At 44.0% G+C, this 19,290-nt stretch overlaps 1 protein-coding gene across 7 annotated transcripts; it reads right to left on the bottom strand.

Moving 5' to 3' along the window:
- Positions 1-139: 139 nt before the first annotated feature.
- On the bottom strand, positions 140-19,288 carry CCDC122 (coiled-coil domain containing 122). Of its 7 annotated transcripts, XM_081838201.1 has the most exons (6): positions 17,813-18,272; positions 17,416-17,542; positions 9,191-9,306; positions 4,697-5,077; positions 3,199-3,315; positions 140-1,082 (listed from the first exon to the last, which is right to left on the bottom strand). In XM_081838201.1, exons 2-6 carry the CDS (start codon positions 17,522-17,524, stop codon positions 933-935), a joined length of 873 nt encoding a protein of 290 aa, XP_081694327.1. In that variant the 5' UTR covers positions 17,525-17,542; positions 17,813-18,272; the 3' UTR covers positions 140-932. The 7 variants fall into 7 exon arrangements, with proteins under 7 accessions (XP_081694327.1, XP_081694332.1, XP_081694329.1 ...); XM_081838206.1 differs by lacking the exons at positions 17,416-17,542; positions 17,813-18,272 and adding an exon at positions 19,276-19,288; XM_081838203.1 differs by lacking the exons at positions 17,416-17,542; positions 17,813-18,272 and adding an exon at positions 19,077-19,208.
- Between the last annotated feature and the right edge of the window lie 2 nt (positions 19,289-19,290).

Raw genomic sequence — 19,290 nt, 5'->3', positions numbered from 1 at the left:
AGCCTCTGCTATACAGGGCCTAAAACTTGTGTGGTTGAAAAATATGTTTGATAGACTGAATCACATGAAAAATATTTTACAGACAGAGAGGGCACATGAGTGTCCCAGCTACAGTAATGAAACAGGGAACCCCCTCATATTCCATTCTGCTTAAGTCTTCTTTTAATACTGGAATAGCAAAGAAACAGGTAGTAACAATTCAGTCCCTCAGAAGGGAAACAGAAAGTAACAGATTGTTCAGAGATACTGGAACCCCAAATATTTACGTGCAGGTCTTCCTATCTAATGTCTATAACAACACCTCTGTCCTCTTTTTCTTCAGAGAAGGGGCAAGTTTGAGTACCAAACGGTAGTACTACCATGCACCAGTTTGTCCCATAGTGTTCCAAACATATAATAACCCTCATGGTTCAGTTACATGCATTTGTGTATGACCTGTATTTAGGCCCCCAATTTCAGTGATTTTGCTGAGATTTAAGGTAAACATCCTTAGGATTGCAGCCATGCACTTCACCTTTTTTGTCCATCTGGATGAATTAAATATTTTGCTTTATGGATTTCCCAGATTCAGACTAGGTATAGCTTTGCATGTCACAGAATTACCCCAGAATCAAATCTATCTGGTGGTGTCTTTAAACTATATTTGTGGGGCCTAAATTCAATTAGCACAACCAAATTTTATAAGAACAGCAAATCAGAGAGTAAAATCAGAGAGTGGTGTGAACTTCTGTTTTCCCCCTAGTTCAATGCTTCTCTGCATCACAGTGACTCCTGTGTAGGTAACAAGTGCATTTGTAACTGGGGAAAAGACAGTATCAGAAAGAAAACGTTGAGGAGATAGGAAAGCTCCATGAACGGTAAGTATAAGACAAATTTAACGGTTTGTTACATAAAGAGAGCAGACCATATCCTTAAAATGAGTATATAGTCTATCAATCAGTTGCTTCGAGGAGATTCCTTAGTTCTGCCACTTTTTCTTCCATTTGCTGAAGGTTACAGTGCCGCTGTCTTTTGCTGGATTGAAATTTGTTCACTTGACAATGCAAACGCTTTAGTATAGCTTCATATCTTTTATTCTGCACCTGTTACAATAAGAATAAACACAGCTGAGAAATGCTTGAGCACAACAGACGTATAGCAAACAGATATAAGGTCACAAAGGTTTTTTAGGATGCAGTTCTCTCCCACAGTGGGTTTTATTTCTGAGTTGACATGTATGGAATTAAATACTGCCCCTTCCATCATCTCTAACCATTGGTCATTCTGACTGTGTAGCGAGAAAGACCATGAGGCCAGAAGAGAGATAGAGTGGGTGTTGTCAGCATATTGCTAGCAGACTACTCCAAAACTTCACACCAGAGTGGACAAGGAAGACTCCTGTTGGACTTCACAGGGAGATCTTGAGATACCTACCTGTGATGGGATTATGAGCTACTTGTGCGTAAAAGTTCAGTCCCTCAGATCTTGGGCAGGGTTTCTCAAGACTCTGTGTACAGCGGAGCCCCTTAAGCATGACTCCCTTAATCGCTGGCAGAATCCGACAGTGGGCGTTTACGGAAACGACTCCAGCATAGAAGCTCCTTAACGGAAACGTGTCGTCTGGATTCTCGGCGCGACAGTTTCCGGCGAGGAGTGGGTGTACCTATAGGAGGTCCTGCGACTTCTCCACTGTTTTCGCTGGAAGATTCCCTGAGCAATTCCTGAGCCTCACTCTCTCTCTGATCTCCCGCACTCCCCCTGCTGGTACCTTCCCCCGCTGCTAATTCTCTCCTAGCTTCTGAGAGCCCCTCCACCACCTGCCTTTCCGATGGCAGTTCCCTGACACTACCAGAACTTTTTTGAGCTTCATTAAAATCTCTTTGCATGCAGTTATTAAACCCTCATTTGCATTGCTCATGTTATCTATTACAGTAGTACTTCAGGTTACATACGCTTCAGGTTCCATACGCTTCAGGTTACAGACTCCGCTAACCCAGAAATAGTGCTTCAGGTTAAGAACTTTGCTTCAGGATGAGAACAGAAATCAGGCTCCAGCGGCATGGCAGCAGCAGCAGGAGGCCCCATTAGTGAAAGTGGTGCTTCAGGTTAAGAACAGTTTCAGGTTAAGTACGGACCTCTGGAACGAATTAAGTACTTAACCTGAGGTACCACTATATTATTATTTCCTGCCCTTCCCCAGAAAGTCTCAGGGCAGGTCACAGTGCTATAACCAGTGTGGAGAGGACCCACACACAAGGTTTGTTTGACTCACGGATGTACCATTTTAGGAATCAATATGTTGTAGTCATTTGCGCAAAGATCAATTAGCTCCTCTGTCAGGGAACTGCCATCAGCTCAGAGGCGAGAGGTGGAAGGGCAGTTGGGTTACAGGGAGCCTCCGAAGATGAAGATGAAGATCGTGAGAAGTAGCTCTTCTTCTGGGGAGGAGGGAAGCCACGTCTCCAGTGGGGAAGGGATGCAGGGCTCGGAGGATGCAAGAGCCTGAGCAAACTGGGGGGCGGGGGGAGGCAGGTCCCCCTTTGCCCACACCCTCTCTGCGCAGTCGGTTTACGCGCAGAGAGGGGAGGCGTAGGATGGGGGTCAAAAGACTGCTCTGCTGGGGAAAGTTTAAGGACCGCCCACTCCCAGATTCTGCTAGTGACTGAGCAGACATGGAATTGGGACGTTCTGCACTGTGAAAGTTTTGCACCGATAATAAAGCTTTGAAAAGACCAGTGGGGGGTCTTGCCTGTTCGCTCTCGAGCAACCACGCCGGCACACATAACATCCTCTATGTGCTGGTCTATAGTACACAGTGAAACAGAGGACACAATCACCAGGGTCTATGCTGAGAGTCAATAAGATCCAAATATTCACAATATTGGTACCCAACACTTGATTCTGTAACATAGCAATATTTTTCCAGCTCATCATGTGCTTCTGATACAAATTGTCAAGCAAGTGGTCCATGTGACAAATAAATAACAATAAACAGACTATCATAACTATTCCACATTGCAATAAAGTAAAATACCAGCTTTTGTTGTTCTGTGATTGTGGAATGGAGGTGGGAGAGAACCCCAGGAATACTGATTTGTTTTTATTCATATTCCTAGACTACTGGGATTTTTCAAAAATGTATAAGCTTTAGAATTAAGAGTTCTTTTTCTAGAAGACATGAACCACAACACATATTCTATTCTAATGACTGAAAATCACCTGAATTTCTTTTTGAAGCCTGGTGTGCACATTTCTTTCATCTCTAAGTGCATTTTCCTTTCCACTGATAGCTTCTTTCAACGCATTAATTTCAGCTTCCAAATATGCGATGTCATCCTACAGATAGATAAAAGAATATGAAAATATTTTTATGTTCACAGATCTTTTTGGAATTTAAATGACAATTGGGATTGTTTCAAGATTCAGTGCTAGAAGATTTAAGTAAATGCCAAAATGGAATCTAAATAGTAATTGGCAAATGAACGACAACAAAAGGAGAAATGAAAAACAAAATAAACATAGAATGGGTAGGATACATGATCCTCACATGATCTCCCGAGATCAACTGGCTCTTAAAAGTAATATCCAAATTTGTTGAATACCCAAATTTCATCAGAACTTTGGCTTTTCAAGCATGCAATAATGTGCTTAGCAACTAATGTGGTTTTCCATGTCCAAGCTTGTTGATTCTTAGACCCAAATTAGATGTGATAGAGGAGATCCATAATTGGACCTCCCAATATTTTCTCTTTGTTTTAAAGCAGTTATGGGATGCTCCTGATCTCATAAGCTAAGCAGCTCTGAGGGGCATTTAATCCTAATTCATTTCCTGATCGAAATGACACCCAAAGCTGCTACTACAGAAAGTGTCATCACTTGAGGTCAGATTGCAGCAACAGGACATTATAAGTATGTACAGTTACTACTTCTCACAGCTGAAGCCATGGGTACTGTTGCTATTCCTGATTTCTTCATGGACTTGGACATGTCTGTGGTACCCATGTAGGACATGTATATTGAAATTAGTTAAGCAGTTTTAATTTTTGCTTTAGATATGCTCTGTATAGTTCATACTTTGTTCCTACTGTGTATTCTACATTGCTAAGTCAAAAGGTTGCCAGCCACCAGTTGGCTATTTACTTTTGCTGTGGTTTTGGGCTACTTCTACAACATCCAAACACATACACTGACATACACAGAGAAGTGTCCAGGGCAGCTGTCTACTAGCTCTACCTGCTATTCCAGCTGAGACCCTACCTGCCTGTGCACTGTCTCGCCAGAGTGGTACACTCTTAGACTACTGCAATGTGCCCTACGTGGGGCTACCTTTGAAGGTGAGTCAGAAACTACAACGAATCCAGAATGCGGCAGCTGGACTGGTGACTGGGAGCGGCCACCAGGACCATATAATTCCAGTCCTGAAAGACCTACGCTGTCTCCCAGTACGTTTCTGAGCACAATTCTAAGTGTTGGTGCTGACCTTTAAAGCCCTAAATGGCCTCGGCCCAGTATGCCTGAAGGAATGTCTCCACCTCCATCCCGGACCCTGAGGTCCAGCTCCCAGGGCTTTCTGGTGGCTCCCTCACTGTGTAAAGTTACAGGGGACGAGGCAGAGGGCCTTCTCAGTGGTGGTGCCCACCCTGTGGAATGCCCTCCCCGCCAGATGTCAAGGAGAATTGCCAATTAATTGGACCTGAGACTGGTTTGTAGTATTTACCGGTACTTCTGGATTCTGAAGAACAGACATTAATTCCTCCTTGTTTGTAATCATCTCTTTGACCGCAGCTCTTTTCTTAGTGAGCTCAGTCATGAGTGGCAATTTGTTTTCTGCCTCCACAAAGTGGTCTCTATGAGCAGCCATTTTTGCATAGTAGGCACTGTTTCTTTCAAGCATCAGTTTATACTCTTCTTGCAGTGTTTCCGTATCAAATGCAAGCTTTAGATTCTCAACATACAAGGCTGTGATCTGAACCTCCAGATTTTCACAGTGAACTTTTGTACTTATTATGGCTTCATCTTGATGATACATTTGCCTTTCTGTTGCCTTTCTGTCTGCCATAACAAGTTTCATTTGTGCCTCAAGATCCTGAAGCTGAGTCTATGGGAAAATATAGTAATATACAGTGAAAAGTTAATACTTTTGGTGGATAGCATTAAATTATTTATACAATGGTGTAATTGCTTGAGGTTTAGTTAACTAGTTATTTTCATTTATTTAAAAGAAAACAAAATTGTGAAAGCATTATAATTAGTAGTATAAAAATTTATAGCACTGTAAAAAAGTACACATGACTCTGCTTTATCTTGAAATTTGGCTTTCTAATTTATTAAATTGAAAAGAATAATTTTATTGTTTTGCTGTTGGCCTTTCCTGATTAAAATGATCTGTGATGTCACAATACCCAATCAACATGACTAGTTCTGTACATTCAAGGGAAGCTTGGAATTGTCATCCTCAAACAGAATCTGCTTCCCCTCCCCTACCACATGACAGACTTCTTTTCTAGGTAGCCTAAATGACTCTAGAACAGCAAGGAAGGCAATTTATTCCAGTCCTTGGCTCAGAAGCCACAAAATGTGTGTGCACACATGCCGATAGGAGAAAAAACTATCTTCACCTGCCCACACTTGTTCGAATTGACTTTTATTCTGCAGATCATCTAATTGTTGTTATTTTAATAAATAAAAACTTTCCACCAACTTGCTGCATTTCAAGTCTTCTTCTAGGGTGCTGGGGCAAGGAGACTGCAGGAAATCATACGACTTTTCCCACTTGTCTTTTTTTTTTTTTAAAGATATTTATTAAAATTTTCAAAAAAAAGAAAAAAAGAAAAGAAAGAAAAAAAGAAAAAAACAGAATTAAAAACACTCAACGTTTACAATCCTTATTTTTCAATAACCTATTTCCGTGACTTCCCCTCGCCTCCCCTTCTTGTATTCCATTTCCAAATGTTAGTTCAACAAGTTCTTATCCCCAATTTTTAACCTTAATTCATTATTATATTTAATTCATTTTATATATGAAATTTTAACTTATTTTAACTTATATACATCAGTCTTTATACTTAAAACCTTTTTCTAAGGTCGACCCAAATTCCCTTCCACGAATTCCCCATTTTTATACTAATAACAAAACAAAAATAAAAAGAGTCAGAATATATTTATACACCCTTTGGATTCCCAAACCCCACCCTCCCTTTCCCGGTTTCGATCCCCAAACCAATGTCCATCAGTCCATCTGGTATCAGCCTGGAGACCTCATATCCGAGGCTCTTAAATCTCTCTCAATTCCTCTCTGTCGGTTTTTTTGATAGTCCTTTGTATTAAACACCAAATCTCGGAGGAGCTCTGTCCCAATAATGTCCATATTTCTTCCAGCCAGACCTCCATATTTAAAAGTGGAGCTCAGATCTTGTTTCTTAATCCTTTTAAGTCCAAATGTCCCAAAAGCTCCAACTTCCACCTTGATCAAATTTATAATACATAGATCTTCAGATCTCCACAATCTTTCCATTCCTCATTCTTCAATTCAAACCAAATTTTCGTCATCCAGTCCTTATTTTCCTTTGTATCCATCTTCATAGGCCTCTGGCTCTCCTTTGCCATCTGCAGTATTACAGCCCCTCCTTCCTGCTCCTCCTGATCAGCATATATCTCTTTCTCCACTTCCTCAAATTTCTCAGATTTCTTTTCTTGTTCAGCTGCCTGGACTTTTTGAATCAAGTCCTTATCCAACTCAGTAAGTTTATTTACTGTTGACTTCAAAGTTGTGACACTTGTAGCCAAAACATCACTTTGCTCTTGCAACTTTCCCAAGAGAAAAAAAGCCTTGTCCAGTTCAGCTTGTATTTTTCCACCTGTAGCCATTCTTGTAATGTCCCTGAACCCCCTCTAGAGGGATTCTGGTTATTTAGTATTCCTTCCACTTCCAGCCCAAAAGTCAAGTTAACTTGTTTCAGTTCTTCTTTGTTTCCAACAATTTATAACTATATTGTAACACATATAACCAGCAAAGACAACAGAAACAAAGTTCTCTATTTTTTCCCAACTTTGACAGCTAGTTTGACAGCTGTCAAAATCTTCTATGTCTCCTCAACAGGCTCTCTCTCGCGGATCACTCCCGGGTCCCGGGGGGGGTGGCACTTCAGCTCTCAAAATTAACTCTTATCCTCCAGCAAGATTACTTATACTATCGAATCGTGCAATTAATAACTTTATCCAATAAAAAGGAGATGTTCTCTCGACCTTAGTTATCTAGTCCTTGCTTCAAATTGTTTACAAGGCGGGGAGACGGACTTCCTCTTTGCGCCTTCCCCGATCGTGCCAAATTCAAACAAAAAATTTTCTTTTATAAATCCGATTTCCGTATTACTCACGGGCTTTTACTTTTGGTCCAAATGTTCAAAGGAAGAAGTCAGCGCTCTCTGACCATGGCATGCGGCTTCACTCAGTAGGAGTAGCAGTCGACTCTCAGCACCACGCCTCTCCCCGTCCCCCGTTCCGAAGCCTTTAAAAAGGCTCCTTCTCGGGTCGGGGAGGGCGCAAATGGTACCTGCCGAGTCACCAGGTCCACAGGCTTCAGCGCCTGTGGTTTCTGAGGGTCCCCGCGTTGCTGCCGCAGCAGGACCCGTCTCCTATTGAGCCTATTCCCTCCGGAGCTCGGAGGGAATCCGCCATTAGACTATGGCGCTAACCCGGAAGTCTTTTCCCACTTGTCTTTAGGGCAGAAGACATAGGACATATCCTTGTGCCTGAACTAATGTACGCAGGAAGAGAGAGAGTCCAAGGAACTGGGGCAAATAGTGTTGACAAGAGGTGAGGTTCCAGGCCTTAATGGCAAAAGAAATCTGAGAAGTTGGTGGGTCCAAGTAGCATCCACCCAATAATTCTTAAAGAACTCAAATGTGAAATTGCTGCTCTTCTAAGAAAAAAAAAAGTAACTTGTCCCTAAAATCATCCTCCATATGGTACAGACCACTCTGTTGTTGTTGTTTAGTCATGTCCGACTCTTCATGACTCCATGGACCAGCACGCCAGGCACTCCTGTCTTCCACTGTCTCCCACAGTTTGGTCAAACTCATATTTATAGCTTCAAGAACACTATCCAACCATCTCGTCCTCTGTCGTCCCCTTCCCCTCGTGCCCTCCATCTTTCCCAACATCAGAGTCTTTTCCAGGGGGTCTTCTCTTCCCATGAGGTGGCCAACGTATTGGAGCCGCAGCTTCAGGATCTGTCCTTCCAGGGCTGATTTCCTTAAGAATGGATAGGTTTGGTCTTCTTGCAGTCCATGGGGCTCTCAAGAGTCTCCTCCAGCACCATAATTCAAAAGCATCAATTCTTCGGTGATCAGCCTACTTTATGGTCCAGCTCTCACTTCCATACATCATTACTAGGAAGACCATAGCTTCAACTATAAGGACCTTTGTTGGCAAGGTGATGTATCTGAGGTAAATGCTGTAGTGCTATATAGCCTTGGCAGAGCCATCTTTCCCATAGGGCTTAGTGGTGCGTTGCGCCAGGGCGCAGGCCTCTCAGGGGCGCCCCAGCAAGTGGGGGAGCTACGCAGCTTTGCCAGCGGCCTCCCCTTTCCTTGCATGCCTTCCAGCTGCGCCCCGCCAACCATAAGGCTGGCAGGCGTGCAGCTTCCCTCTTAAGCCTCCTCGGGAGGAGAGTGATCCCCGCAGAGGCTTAATGGAAGCTGCGCCCCGCCAACCATATGGCTGGTGGGCACGCAGCTTCCCTCCCAAGCCTCTGCAGGGATCGCTCTCCTCCCAAGGAGGCTTCGGAGGGAAGCTGCGCTCTTCTCCCGCGGAGGCTTGGGAGGGGCGCAACTTCACACCGAAGCCTCTGCGGGGATCGCTCTCCCGCAGCGGCATGGGGGAGAGTCCCCCACCCCAGATTGCTAGCAGTGCGCAGCCACAGCCACCCCAACACTATCCGTGGTAATTTGGGGGTACTGGGCGGATATCTGCACCCCGGCGTTGCATCTGCTAAAGATGGCCCTGAGCCTTGGGGATTGCATAAATCGCTTCAGTCCGTAACCTGAAGTGTATGTAACCCGAGGTACCACTGTAATTTCAAATGGATGAGTCCTAAAAACTGCCCTCTTGGACAATTCTTGACTAAGCCGTGTATTTGAACTGAAACCGAGCAGAGTTTCAGGATGGCATTTCCTTTTGTGCAAGTGTTATTTTCTAAAAGTCATATTACCTGCAACCTAATAAGGACAGCCTTGTTGCTTTCTATTTCAGAGGCTTGGGCATGTTGTTGTTCTGCTATTTGCTGCACAGCTTCATCTAACAATGATGAACTTGGATTAGCCATGCCTAAAAGAAGAAGAAAAGACAGAAAGAGTTGGAGAGCAGCAGCTTTGAAAACTAAAAGTCATACCTCGGGATAAATACGCTTCAGGATAAGTATTTTCGGGTTGTGCTCCACGACGACCTGGAAGTAATGGAGTGTGTTACTTCCGGGTTTTGCCGCTTGCACATGCGCAGATGGTCAAAATGACGTCACGCACATGCACAGAAGCAACCAAAGCGACCTGCGCAAACGCGTCTTACGTTCTGTTCAGGATGCAAACAGGGCTCCGGAACGAATCCTTTTCACATCCCGAGGTACCACTGTACAACTAACATAAAAAGGTAAAGGTAAAGGACCCCTGACACTTCAGTCCAGTCGCAAACAACTCTGGGGTTGCGGCACTCATCTCGCTTTACTGGCCGAGGGAGCCGATGTTTGTCCGCAGACAGTTTTTCCGGGCCATGTGGCCAGCACGACTAAGCTGCTTCTGGTGAAACCAGAGCAGCGCAAGGAAACACTGTTTACCTTCCCGCCACAGTGGTACCTATTGATCTACCGTATTTTTCGCTCCATAGGACGCACCTCACCAAAAGACGCACCAAGTTTTTAGATCAGAAAAACAAGAAAAAAAATATCTGACTCAAATAAATAAAATATCTGACAGCAAAGTGGGTGGCTCCTGTCCAGTTTGCTGCTTTAAAGCAAGCCACGGTATATATTGAAGAGAATGGAAAAAGGACAGACATTCCATTATAATGTAGCTGTTTTCATTATCACTGGGAAGTCAGTATTGGCAGCAGTCACAAAAACTAAAATTTGAGCATTTTACATTAATCAAGAATATTAATAGTCAGGGAGAGAAACCAGGGCTGTGCAAATGAGAAGTGTTCCTAAATCTCTGAAGTTTTCTCAAAACAGGCATGGTTGTTTTGAAAGGAAGATTCAAAATGGCGTGACTCAGCAAAGAACAGAGGAGGAAAAGAGGGCAGATAAATAGCTTCCATTCAATAACAAGAGAACACAATGTTTTGGGTTTGTGTGAGAAGTTGTTCGTGGAAACAAACAGACAAAGGACTTCAATATAAGGTTAACCCTTTTATTAGTCGCGTTTGCAAAGGCGGACCCTCCGTACCCGTAGATACGAAGAGCCTCGATCAGGCGTAAGCGCAGCAGTTTTATCCCTACAGCTGCCGCCCCTCTCTCAGAGGCTTGGCTTACAATCTACTTATCAGAGTTCAACACATTTCTAATACATTGTCCACTCTACACTAACCACTTCATCTATTATCAGATATGGGCCTACGCCCCTTGGATTTCTTTATCCTGTGTACGCAGTTCATGGGGACTTTCCAGACTGAGTTTGAGGCACACCCTTGCTTGTAATTTTTCTTTATTTCTTAATCTCACAATCCCCCCTCTCTTTTATACCTTGCCTCAAACTCACATAGCTGCTCCCAGTGATTTCTCTCCTCCTCATTTGTCGGTATGGGTTCATATCTCATTGCCTGGATGATAGTATGTGTATTTCTTTTCATTTCTCCAGACCTCAGTGTAATTTACCTCGTGAGCCACCCAAGGCCATTGGTCTCCCATGTTTGTTCCTCCACACATGAAACAATTCCTCACAGTTAACTCTTTGGCGATGGTCTCAGCCAGGCTTAAAAACATGTTATGGGCTCTTGGGGGTAGGGGTAAGTTGTTTAACTGCTGTATTTCTTCCTCGAAGCTCTCATATACTGAAATGAGCTTTTTGCTAACTTTTGTGGTATGTATTTTTATGATCAGATACCCATAAGGATCCCTTCCGGTTCCATCTATCCCCAAACCAAAATGAATATATTTGGGGCTAGTGGAAGGACGTTCCTTAGCCCATAAACATACAGGGTTGCATTTCCCCGAAATACAGGCCGTTAAAGCCGCCCCCTTGGTGATATTGATCCCCTCTGGGCCCCGATATGGGGGTGTCCCTTCCACCTCACCGGTATACCAATAATTTGTCGTCCAAGTGGCCCCTACATTAAAACCGGCAACCTGCTGGGACAGGTACTTATTCTTTTGGAGATAGGATCTCTCCCAGCTTAATGATCCACGGGTGACTCCAGCTTGATTGTTAGGCCCTTGCCCCTTGGCGATGGCAATGCACGCATCAAAGCAAACATGTATCTTCGCTGTGCCCCTGGTGGAGTTATGGGCTATATATCCCTGCCTAGTTTGTGCTAGGGAAAACATGGACGCTCTCTCGCTTGCTTTGTTTGCTGTTCCCCCTTTATATCCATATACATATATGCTGGACGTAATGGGTCCCACTGCTAGGGGCTCGTAACATTCTGTCTTATTTTCTCTAGTTTTGCATCTAAAATATTGGGTCTGATTATGGACACAGGGATCTAATTTTTTTCACACATTCTAGAGCAACGTTGTAATACATTAGAGTTCGTGTAATCATAGTCCCAGTCTTAGTAGTCTGGATGCACTGGTCACAATTCTGAATTTCTTTGGCCGTGACACCCCTTAACATGATCAACAGGCCAATTCCCATCACTACTTTCTTTACTCCCTCCCTTGTCATTGTTTCTGTCTTAATTGGTCCACTGCTTGCACCACTGTAGGGGTTCTAGTCAGACTACAATGGACCTCTCCTTCTAAGGTGATTGTGCAATATTGGATAATTATGTCCTCTATGAAGATTATGTTACATAACCTTGTACAATGCACGCATAGTACACAACACTCACAATGGGCACAACAACAACATTCATAGAAGCACTTGCAATCACAGAATAGGCACATTAAGGTCAGCGTTTGAGTCCTCTCTGGTTCCTGGTTCCCTGATTGGTAAGCGTCACCTTTAGTGCGTTGTCTGAATCAACAGATACCCTCCAATCTTGCGGAGCTTTCTTGACCCTATGATAGTGCGTCCACCCGTGCTCTCTGGTCCTTACTGCAGATTCGGTGGTAAGCAGTACCTGGAACGGACCTTCCCAAGCAGGTTGTAGCTTCTCCGCCTTCCACGCTTTTATCAGGACCCGGTCACCAGGCTGAAATGTGTGCTGATGTTCCAATAGTGGAGGACGCTGGACCAAAACGCCACGTCTATGAAGAGACAACAAAGACTGGGAGAGTGACCGCAAATATTTTCTTAGGAACAAATCTTTAAATTCTACCAGGGGCTGACCCAGCTGGGCTAGGTATGGTCTTCCCATCACCAATTCGAAGGGGGAGAGTCCCAGGTCCTTTCTTGGTGCTATTCGTATTCTTAACAAAGCCAGGGGAAGGTTTTTCGTCCAGGGTAGCCCATTTTCCAAGTATAATTTAGTTAAGTGTTTTTTAATTTCTGCGTTCGCCCTTTCTACCTTCCCACTGCTTTCAGGATGCCATGGTGTGTGGAGGTCCCATTTAATCCCCAGGGCTACCATCACTTCTTGTAACACTTTCTGGGTAAAGTGTGTGCCTCTATCTGAATCTATGGCCTCGATTATACCAAACCGGGGAACGATATGTTCTAGAACAGCCTTAGTAACCACCTGCGCCGTCGCCTTCCTGCTAGGGAAAGCCTCTATCCACCCTGTGAGATGATCCTTGAACACCAATAAATATTTCTGCCCCCCCCCTTTCGGGTAGTTCAGTGAAATCTACCTGCACTCTTTGGAAAGGCCATACTGCTAACGGCCTCCCTCCTCTCTCAGTTGTTTTGGCCCTGGTCTTGTTTACTTTTTGACATATCAAACATTTCCAGGCTATGGCATGTGCCATAGGCCACATGTCCTTACTCCAATATAGGGGTCTTACCATATTGATCATTGCTTCCATCCCGAAGTGCCCACCCTCATGCACCTTTTCTAGGATCCCCATCATTATAGCTTTTGGTATTACCACTTGCCCTGCTGGGGTTTCCCATCCATTATCCCTCTGTTTCCATCCCTCCTTCTTCATATAATCAATTTCTTGGGGGGTAAAAACCAGGTTTTCTGTGTCTGCTTTGGTCAAGACAGGTATTTTCAAACTATATTGTTGAACCAGTGTGGCTCTAGGGATGCCCTTGGCGGCTTCCTTCGCTCTCAAATCAGCCCACCTGTTTCCTTCTTCTTCGGGACTCGTTCCTTTGGTGTGGGCTGAAATATGAACCACTGCCACCTTTTCTGGTCCAGTAAGGGCATTCAATAGCCTTTCTAACAATGCCATGTGCTCTATTTGCTTTCCATCCGCCTTAATATATCCCCAGTCCCGCCAAGTTCTACCAAAAGTATGTACCACCCCCCATGCGTAGCGGGAGTCTGTCCATATGGTTACCTCTAAGCCCCTTGCCAACTCGAGAGCCCGTATCAGGGCCATGATTTCACATTTCTGAGCCGACCAGGTTGCCGGCAAAGCCCCGCTTTCGAGAATTTCCCCATCTTCTTTAACTATAGCGTATCCTGATTTTCTCCTCCCTTCTTCAACATAACTTGAACCATCAGTGTACCATCTTTCTCCTTCCGCCAGGGGCACTTCTGACAAATCTTCCCGGACTTTTGACATTAATTGTATAGTACTCATACAGTCATGTTCATCTGGCTCCCACTCTTTTCTTTCCCCGATCAGAAACTCAGCTGGATTTAAATTTCGGTCAGTTCCCAGAGTAATATTGGGGCTTGTCCTCAAAATAGTTTCATATTTTACTAAGCGACCGTCCGTCATCCAGGTGGAGGCTGCCCCCGTCATCACAGTAGATATTTGATGTGGGCTATGAACTATTAGGGCCCCTCCAAAAGACAATTTTCTACTCTCAACCACCAATACAGCCGCTGCTGCCACCGCCTGGATGCAGGTGGGCCATGCCCGTACTACTGGTTCCAGGGTTTTGCTAAGATATGCAACTGGCTGATATCGCCCCCCTCTCTTTTGGGCCAAGACCCCTACAGCAGTCTGGGAACCGATCGTTACATACAAGTGGAACGGTTGCTGAAGATTGGGCAATGCTAAGACCGGGGCCCCGATCAGTGTCCTTTTTATTTCTTCCCATTTTAATCCATCCTCCTGTTCCTCTTATTTTCTATAAGGTACTTTTTCAATTGTGTCATCCAATACCTTTCAGTCTCCCCCTCAGGGTTCCAGTTGTACATTTTGTCCGACCCTATAGGGTATTTTGGCCAAATCACCCTACAGAAGTTAATCATAGTCACTTTTGACAAACCAACTGTATATTGTCTCATATAATCCTCATTCCATTGTATTAATACTTGCCCTAATGGACTATTAGGGTCTATAGGACCCTTCACATTTATCTCCTTCTGTCTCTTACTCTGACCCTTACCCATGGTTTACAATGTCTCCAACTTCACTCTCTATCACAATCACACGGAATCGCCTGGCCGCTTCCCTCGCGGGATAGACGGAACCGCAAGCTAATCCTCTCGTCAGGGCAGAGCCCTGATCCACACTCACGCGTCCGTATGGAACCTCTCTTTCACTCAAGAGACGAGTCTCTCACCCCCGCCCCGTAACACAGTTTACAAAATTCTCACGTCTACTCACCCAATACAGTCCAGCGCCGCTTCTCGCGACTAGTGAACAGGCGGGTGTCCCCGCTGGGCTCTCGCGGTCCCTGACCGCTAATAATCGAGACTGTCTCTCCCACCTATATTGAGTCCTGTCTTAGCCCTTGTGGATCGCTATGAACAAATCCCGGCCCCGAGCCACTCCGAAAGGACGGAGGGGCGCCTGCCCGGGGTCCGAGTATCGCTCAAGCCACCCGTCAAGAGCCCCACGTTGGGCGCCAGAATTGTGAGAAGTCGTTCGTGGAAACAAACAGACAAAGGACTTCAATATAAGGTTAACCCTTTTATTAGTCGCGTTTGCAAAGGCGGACCCTCCGTACCCGTAGATACGAAGAGCCTCGATCAGGCGTAAGCGCAGCAGTTTTATCCCTACAGCTGCCCCCCCTCTCTCAGAGGCTTGGCTTACAATCTACTTATCAGAGTTCAACACATTTCTAATACATTGTCCACTCTACACTAACCACTTCATCTATTATCAGATATGGGCCTACGCCCCTTGGATTTCTTTATCCTGTGTACGCAGTTCATGGGGACTTTCCAGACTGAGTTTGAGGCACACCCTTGCTTGTAATTTTTCTTTATTTCTTAATCTCACAGTTTGGTATAGGTGGACTGTACTTGTAAGAATTTGTATAAGGAATTATAGATTTGGAGTGGAATATCAGTGCCTCTTTTCAGCAGTAAAGATTAGCTGCTAGCAACATGGTCCACACACAAACACACAGGATGTCTGGTTATAGTTGTGCAGTTTAAACTGTTCCTGAGCCAGATGCCTGCTCAGTTTTAGCTGAGCTCACTGTTACTGGTTTGTGGAGATGCTTTGCATGTATTTATGACTATTTATGCAAAACTGCTACTTGAAGAAATCCCCAAACATCATATTTTTAAACTTCAAATGGAGCTCAGAATCCAGTTAGGCAATCCTTTGCAGTTGAATTAGGAGGCACTGAAAGATAGCAATTTGCGCTTTGTTTGGAGGTTCTAGCAGGGGAGCGCAGCTATCGTATACCCTTGACCGAAGAACGGTACACTCCTTCTATCTGGGATGGTCGTCCTCTTCCACCGAGCGCGCAGCTTCGGGAGGGACGCACATGGAGCGGTGAGGGAGGAAGGGGACACCCGCCTAGCCAGCCAGATCAGCCGAATCAACCCTGGCGATCAATGGGGTGATCAATGGCGATCAATACTTTGCTGCAAAGTATTGGAAGACATCAGATCTACCCACTCTGGAAGAATGGCAGATGAAGATGACAGACTACATGGGACTCGCAGAGATGACGGGCAGAATCCGAGACCAGGAGAAAGAGACAGTGGAAGAAGATTGGAAGAAATTTAAGGACTATCTTAATAAATATTACAAGATTAAAGAATGTTAGATTGACATGGATTTAAAAATATTGGTTTTCAGAGATATTAAAGTAAGAAAAGAAATGGAATTAGTAAAAAAAAAAAATTTGGGAAATAAGGGAAGGGATTTGCTGATGGAATAATGAAATTAGAATACAAAACGGTGAGGTATGAGGAAGTCGGGGAAATAAGGTTGAGAAAATAAGTTTTGAAATTATACTTGTTATTTTTTGTTTGTGTTTGTTTTCATTGTAGTTGTTTTGTATTTGTATGTCTTTATTGGAAAATTTAATAAATATTATTTAAAAAAAAAAATGAAAGATAGCAATTTGCTAATCCCCACGAGCATCCCAGGAACACACACCCTTCCCTCTGCTTGCAAACCTTGTCGGAGCTTCAGGGGAAAGCAAAGGCTGTAGGCAGAGCCGTGTGGCTCCTCCCCCCCACCCCCAAAGAGCAGCCCAGGAGCACACAGCCTTTCCGCTGCCTACGAACGTTGCTGCAGCTTCAGGGGAAAGCGGAGGCTGCCGGCAGAGCACCGTGACTCCTCCCCCCACCCCCAAAGAGCACCCCAGCAGCGCAGGGCAAGAGCAATTTGGCTCCAGGGACCACACATTCGCTCCATAAGACGCACAGACATTTTCCCTTCCTTTTTAGGAGGGAAAAAGTGCGTCCAATGGAGCGAAAAATACTGGTACTTGCACTGGCGTGCTTTAGAACTGCTAGGTTGGCAGGAGCAGGGACCGAACAACAGGAGCTCACCCCATTGCGGGGATTTGCACCACCGACCTTCCGGCCGGCAAGCCCAAGGCTCAGTGGTTTACACCACAGCGCCACCCGCTTCCTACATCTTACATAAATCTTGCTATTTGAAGAGCTGCTTTGAAAGTTGAGTTCATACAAGTAGGGCCCTGTGAATAAATGTTAAATATGCAAAACAAAACAAATTCCTTCCAGTAGCACCTTAAAGACCAACTAAGTCAGTTCTTGGTATGAGCTTTCGTGTGCATGCACACTTCTTCAGATACCAAGTGTGCATGCACACGAAAGCTCATACCAAGAACTGACTTAGTTGGTCTTTAAGGTGCTACTGGAAGGAATTTGTTTTGTTTTGACTATGGCAGACCAACACGGCTACCTATCTGTAACTGTTAAATATGCATATATTTTAATATGATATGGAAAGTATGTTCTATTGTATCCAAAAAGCAGCTTGCCCAACTCATCTTTCTCTTCCTGTCCTCCTACCTGTTTCCCTACACTCTAAAAACCCTCTCCAGAAGAAATCCCTTTGCAGAGGGAAGATGCTAAAGCATGTCTGTATACACACTAGACATTGTGCACATTCAGAGCACATTTTCCCCTTCAGAGAATTCTGGGTGTTATGTATTGAAGTTCTCACCCTGGGCCAGCAGGGGGATACTGTAGATAGTTTTCACTCAGGTCCGCATATGCAAATAAGGAATTGAAAGTGACGTTCAGTCATTGGATAGTTACAGAAAGTTGTTACTGTTGCTTTGTAGTTGAGTTCTATATAAGCAGGCTGGCTGAACCCTTCAGTTCAGTTCTGTTCTGGCCTGTGAATAAACAAGAGCTGTCTGAACAATCGCTGTGTCGTCTGATATGTTCACCCACAACTTAACACTGGGCACTGTAGTTTGTTAAGTTTTGCTGATAATTGTAACTCTTTGAGGGGTAAACTACAGAGCCCAGAATTCTTTGAGGCAGAGAAATGAGCTTCAAACAAGCTTTAAAGGTATTGTGCATATGCACACAAAGATGGGTTTGGCAAGTTGCCTTTTCCTTGCAGAAACCTTAGGAACACATTATTTTTCTTGAAAAAATTGGCTTGGATCCCTAAGTGCATATTTCTGTAAAGTGCACATTTTCAGAGGCTCCTTTGATTGCTTATCCCTTCCTCCATTTTGTTCTGAAACTTTCCAGGATCATCTCTGTCAAATAAATTGCGTTATTATTTTGCCATTGTTTTGTCTTTTAAATGTTAATTTCATAATTTTATATTATCAAGCTAGCTATAATAGCAAATATAATGATAGAAGGACATGCAATGATGAGGGCACTGAGAGATGCAAAATAATGAATGCAAATAGAAATTACTTATCAACATTAAATAGATTTTCAATGCCTTTCCGAGACTATTTGAACCAGACCTTAGCTGAGATAGTTCACAATCTGTATGACAGCAGAAGTATTATGTGTGTGAGTTTTCTTCAGTTTCTTGGTGGGAATATGATTCCCTCACAACAGAATAGTACTTGGCAAGACCTTCTCTGTAAACTGAAAAATAGCTTATCGTCGAAAACTAATGGACTGAGGGGAAGGAAAAAAGAATTTATTCCACAAAGACTTCCTCAAGTCAGGTATTGAGGAGACTAGACAAGAAAAAAATGGTGGCAAAACCACGGAAAAGGGTTGACTCAGTTAATGACATGGGTTTAGAAATAAAATCGCATGCCATTTATTTCAGAGGCAAAAGCGGTTCAGCCAATGCAGTGTCAAAAAACCTGACAATTTTATCTGTCTTTTGGTGACCACATGTTATACATGCTTACTCTTATCCTCATAAAATGAAGCCCTCGATAAATGTAAAGAGCAGCCAATTGAGGCCTGTGGCAGTTTAAATTTAATCACAAAACCTCGTATTTGCCCCTCTTTTCCTCCCCTTTTTCTTAGGCCTATAGGCTCAGTTAATATCTTTTCTTTTCTTTTCAAAATTTTGGCTCAGTTAATATCTTAACATGTTCCTCTTCCACCCCAAATTCAGCAAAAATCAGTAATATGTCGCCGAGGCTGTTCAAAAGATGCCGCTTCAAATGGGCCCAGGTGGGTCCGTTTCAACAGATTAACGGCTCGCCTTTTCGGCGATCAGTTAAAATGGTGTTTTTTACCTCAGGCTGTTACTTAGCGGCTTGCTTATTTATTTATTTTACTGAATTTATATACCACCCTAGACCAGGAGGTCTCAGGGCGCTTCAACAGAACAAACTCAGAATATAAAACCACAAAATATGTAATCAAAATAATAACCTCCCACTCCCCACAATAATGTTTTAGGGAGCAGGTTAGCAGGCAGGGTCCATGACTTACATCATAGGAGCCTAC

The sequence above is a fragment of the Podarcis erhardii genome, assembly GCF_964252035.2.
Source record: "Podarcis erhardii genome assembly, chromosome: 13".
NCBI lineage: Eukaryota > Metazoa > Chordata > Lepidosauria > Squamata > Lacertidae > Podarcis > Podarcis erhardii.
Note: the sequence above shows the minus strand (reverse complement) of the source record. Positions and strands in the feature narration are given on the sequence as shown.

Bases quoted from the DNA above. Each gene is read 5' to 3' on its own strand.
- CCDC122 (XM_081838201.1), bottom strand. From the start codon at position 17,524: ATGTGCTCTGAATGTGCACAATGTCTAGTGTGTATACAGACATGCTTT. The intron at 3,316-4,696 runs GTAAATACTACA...ATCTATCTGTAG, and splicing joins TTCAGAATCCAGAAGTACCG to GATGACATCGCATATTTGGA. The intron at 1,083-3,198 runs GTGATTTTCAGT...TTATTGTAACAG, and splicing joins GGCTTCAAAAAGAAATTCAG to GTGCAGAATAAAAGATATGA.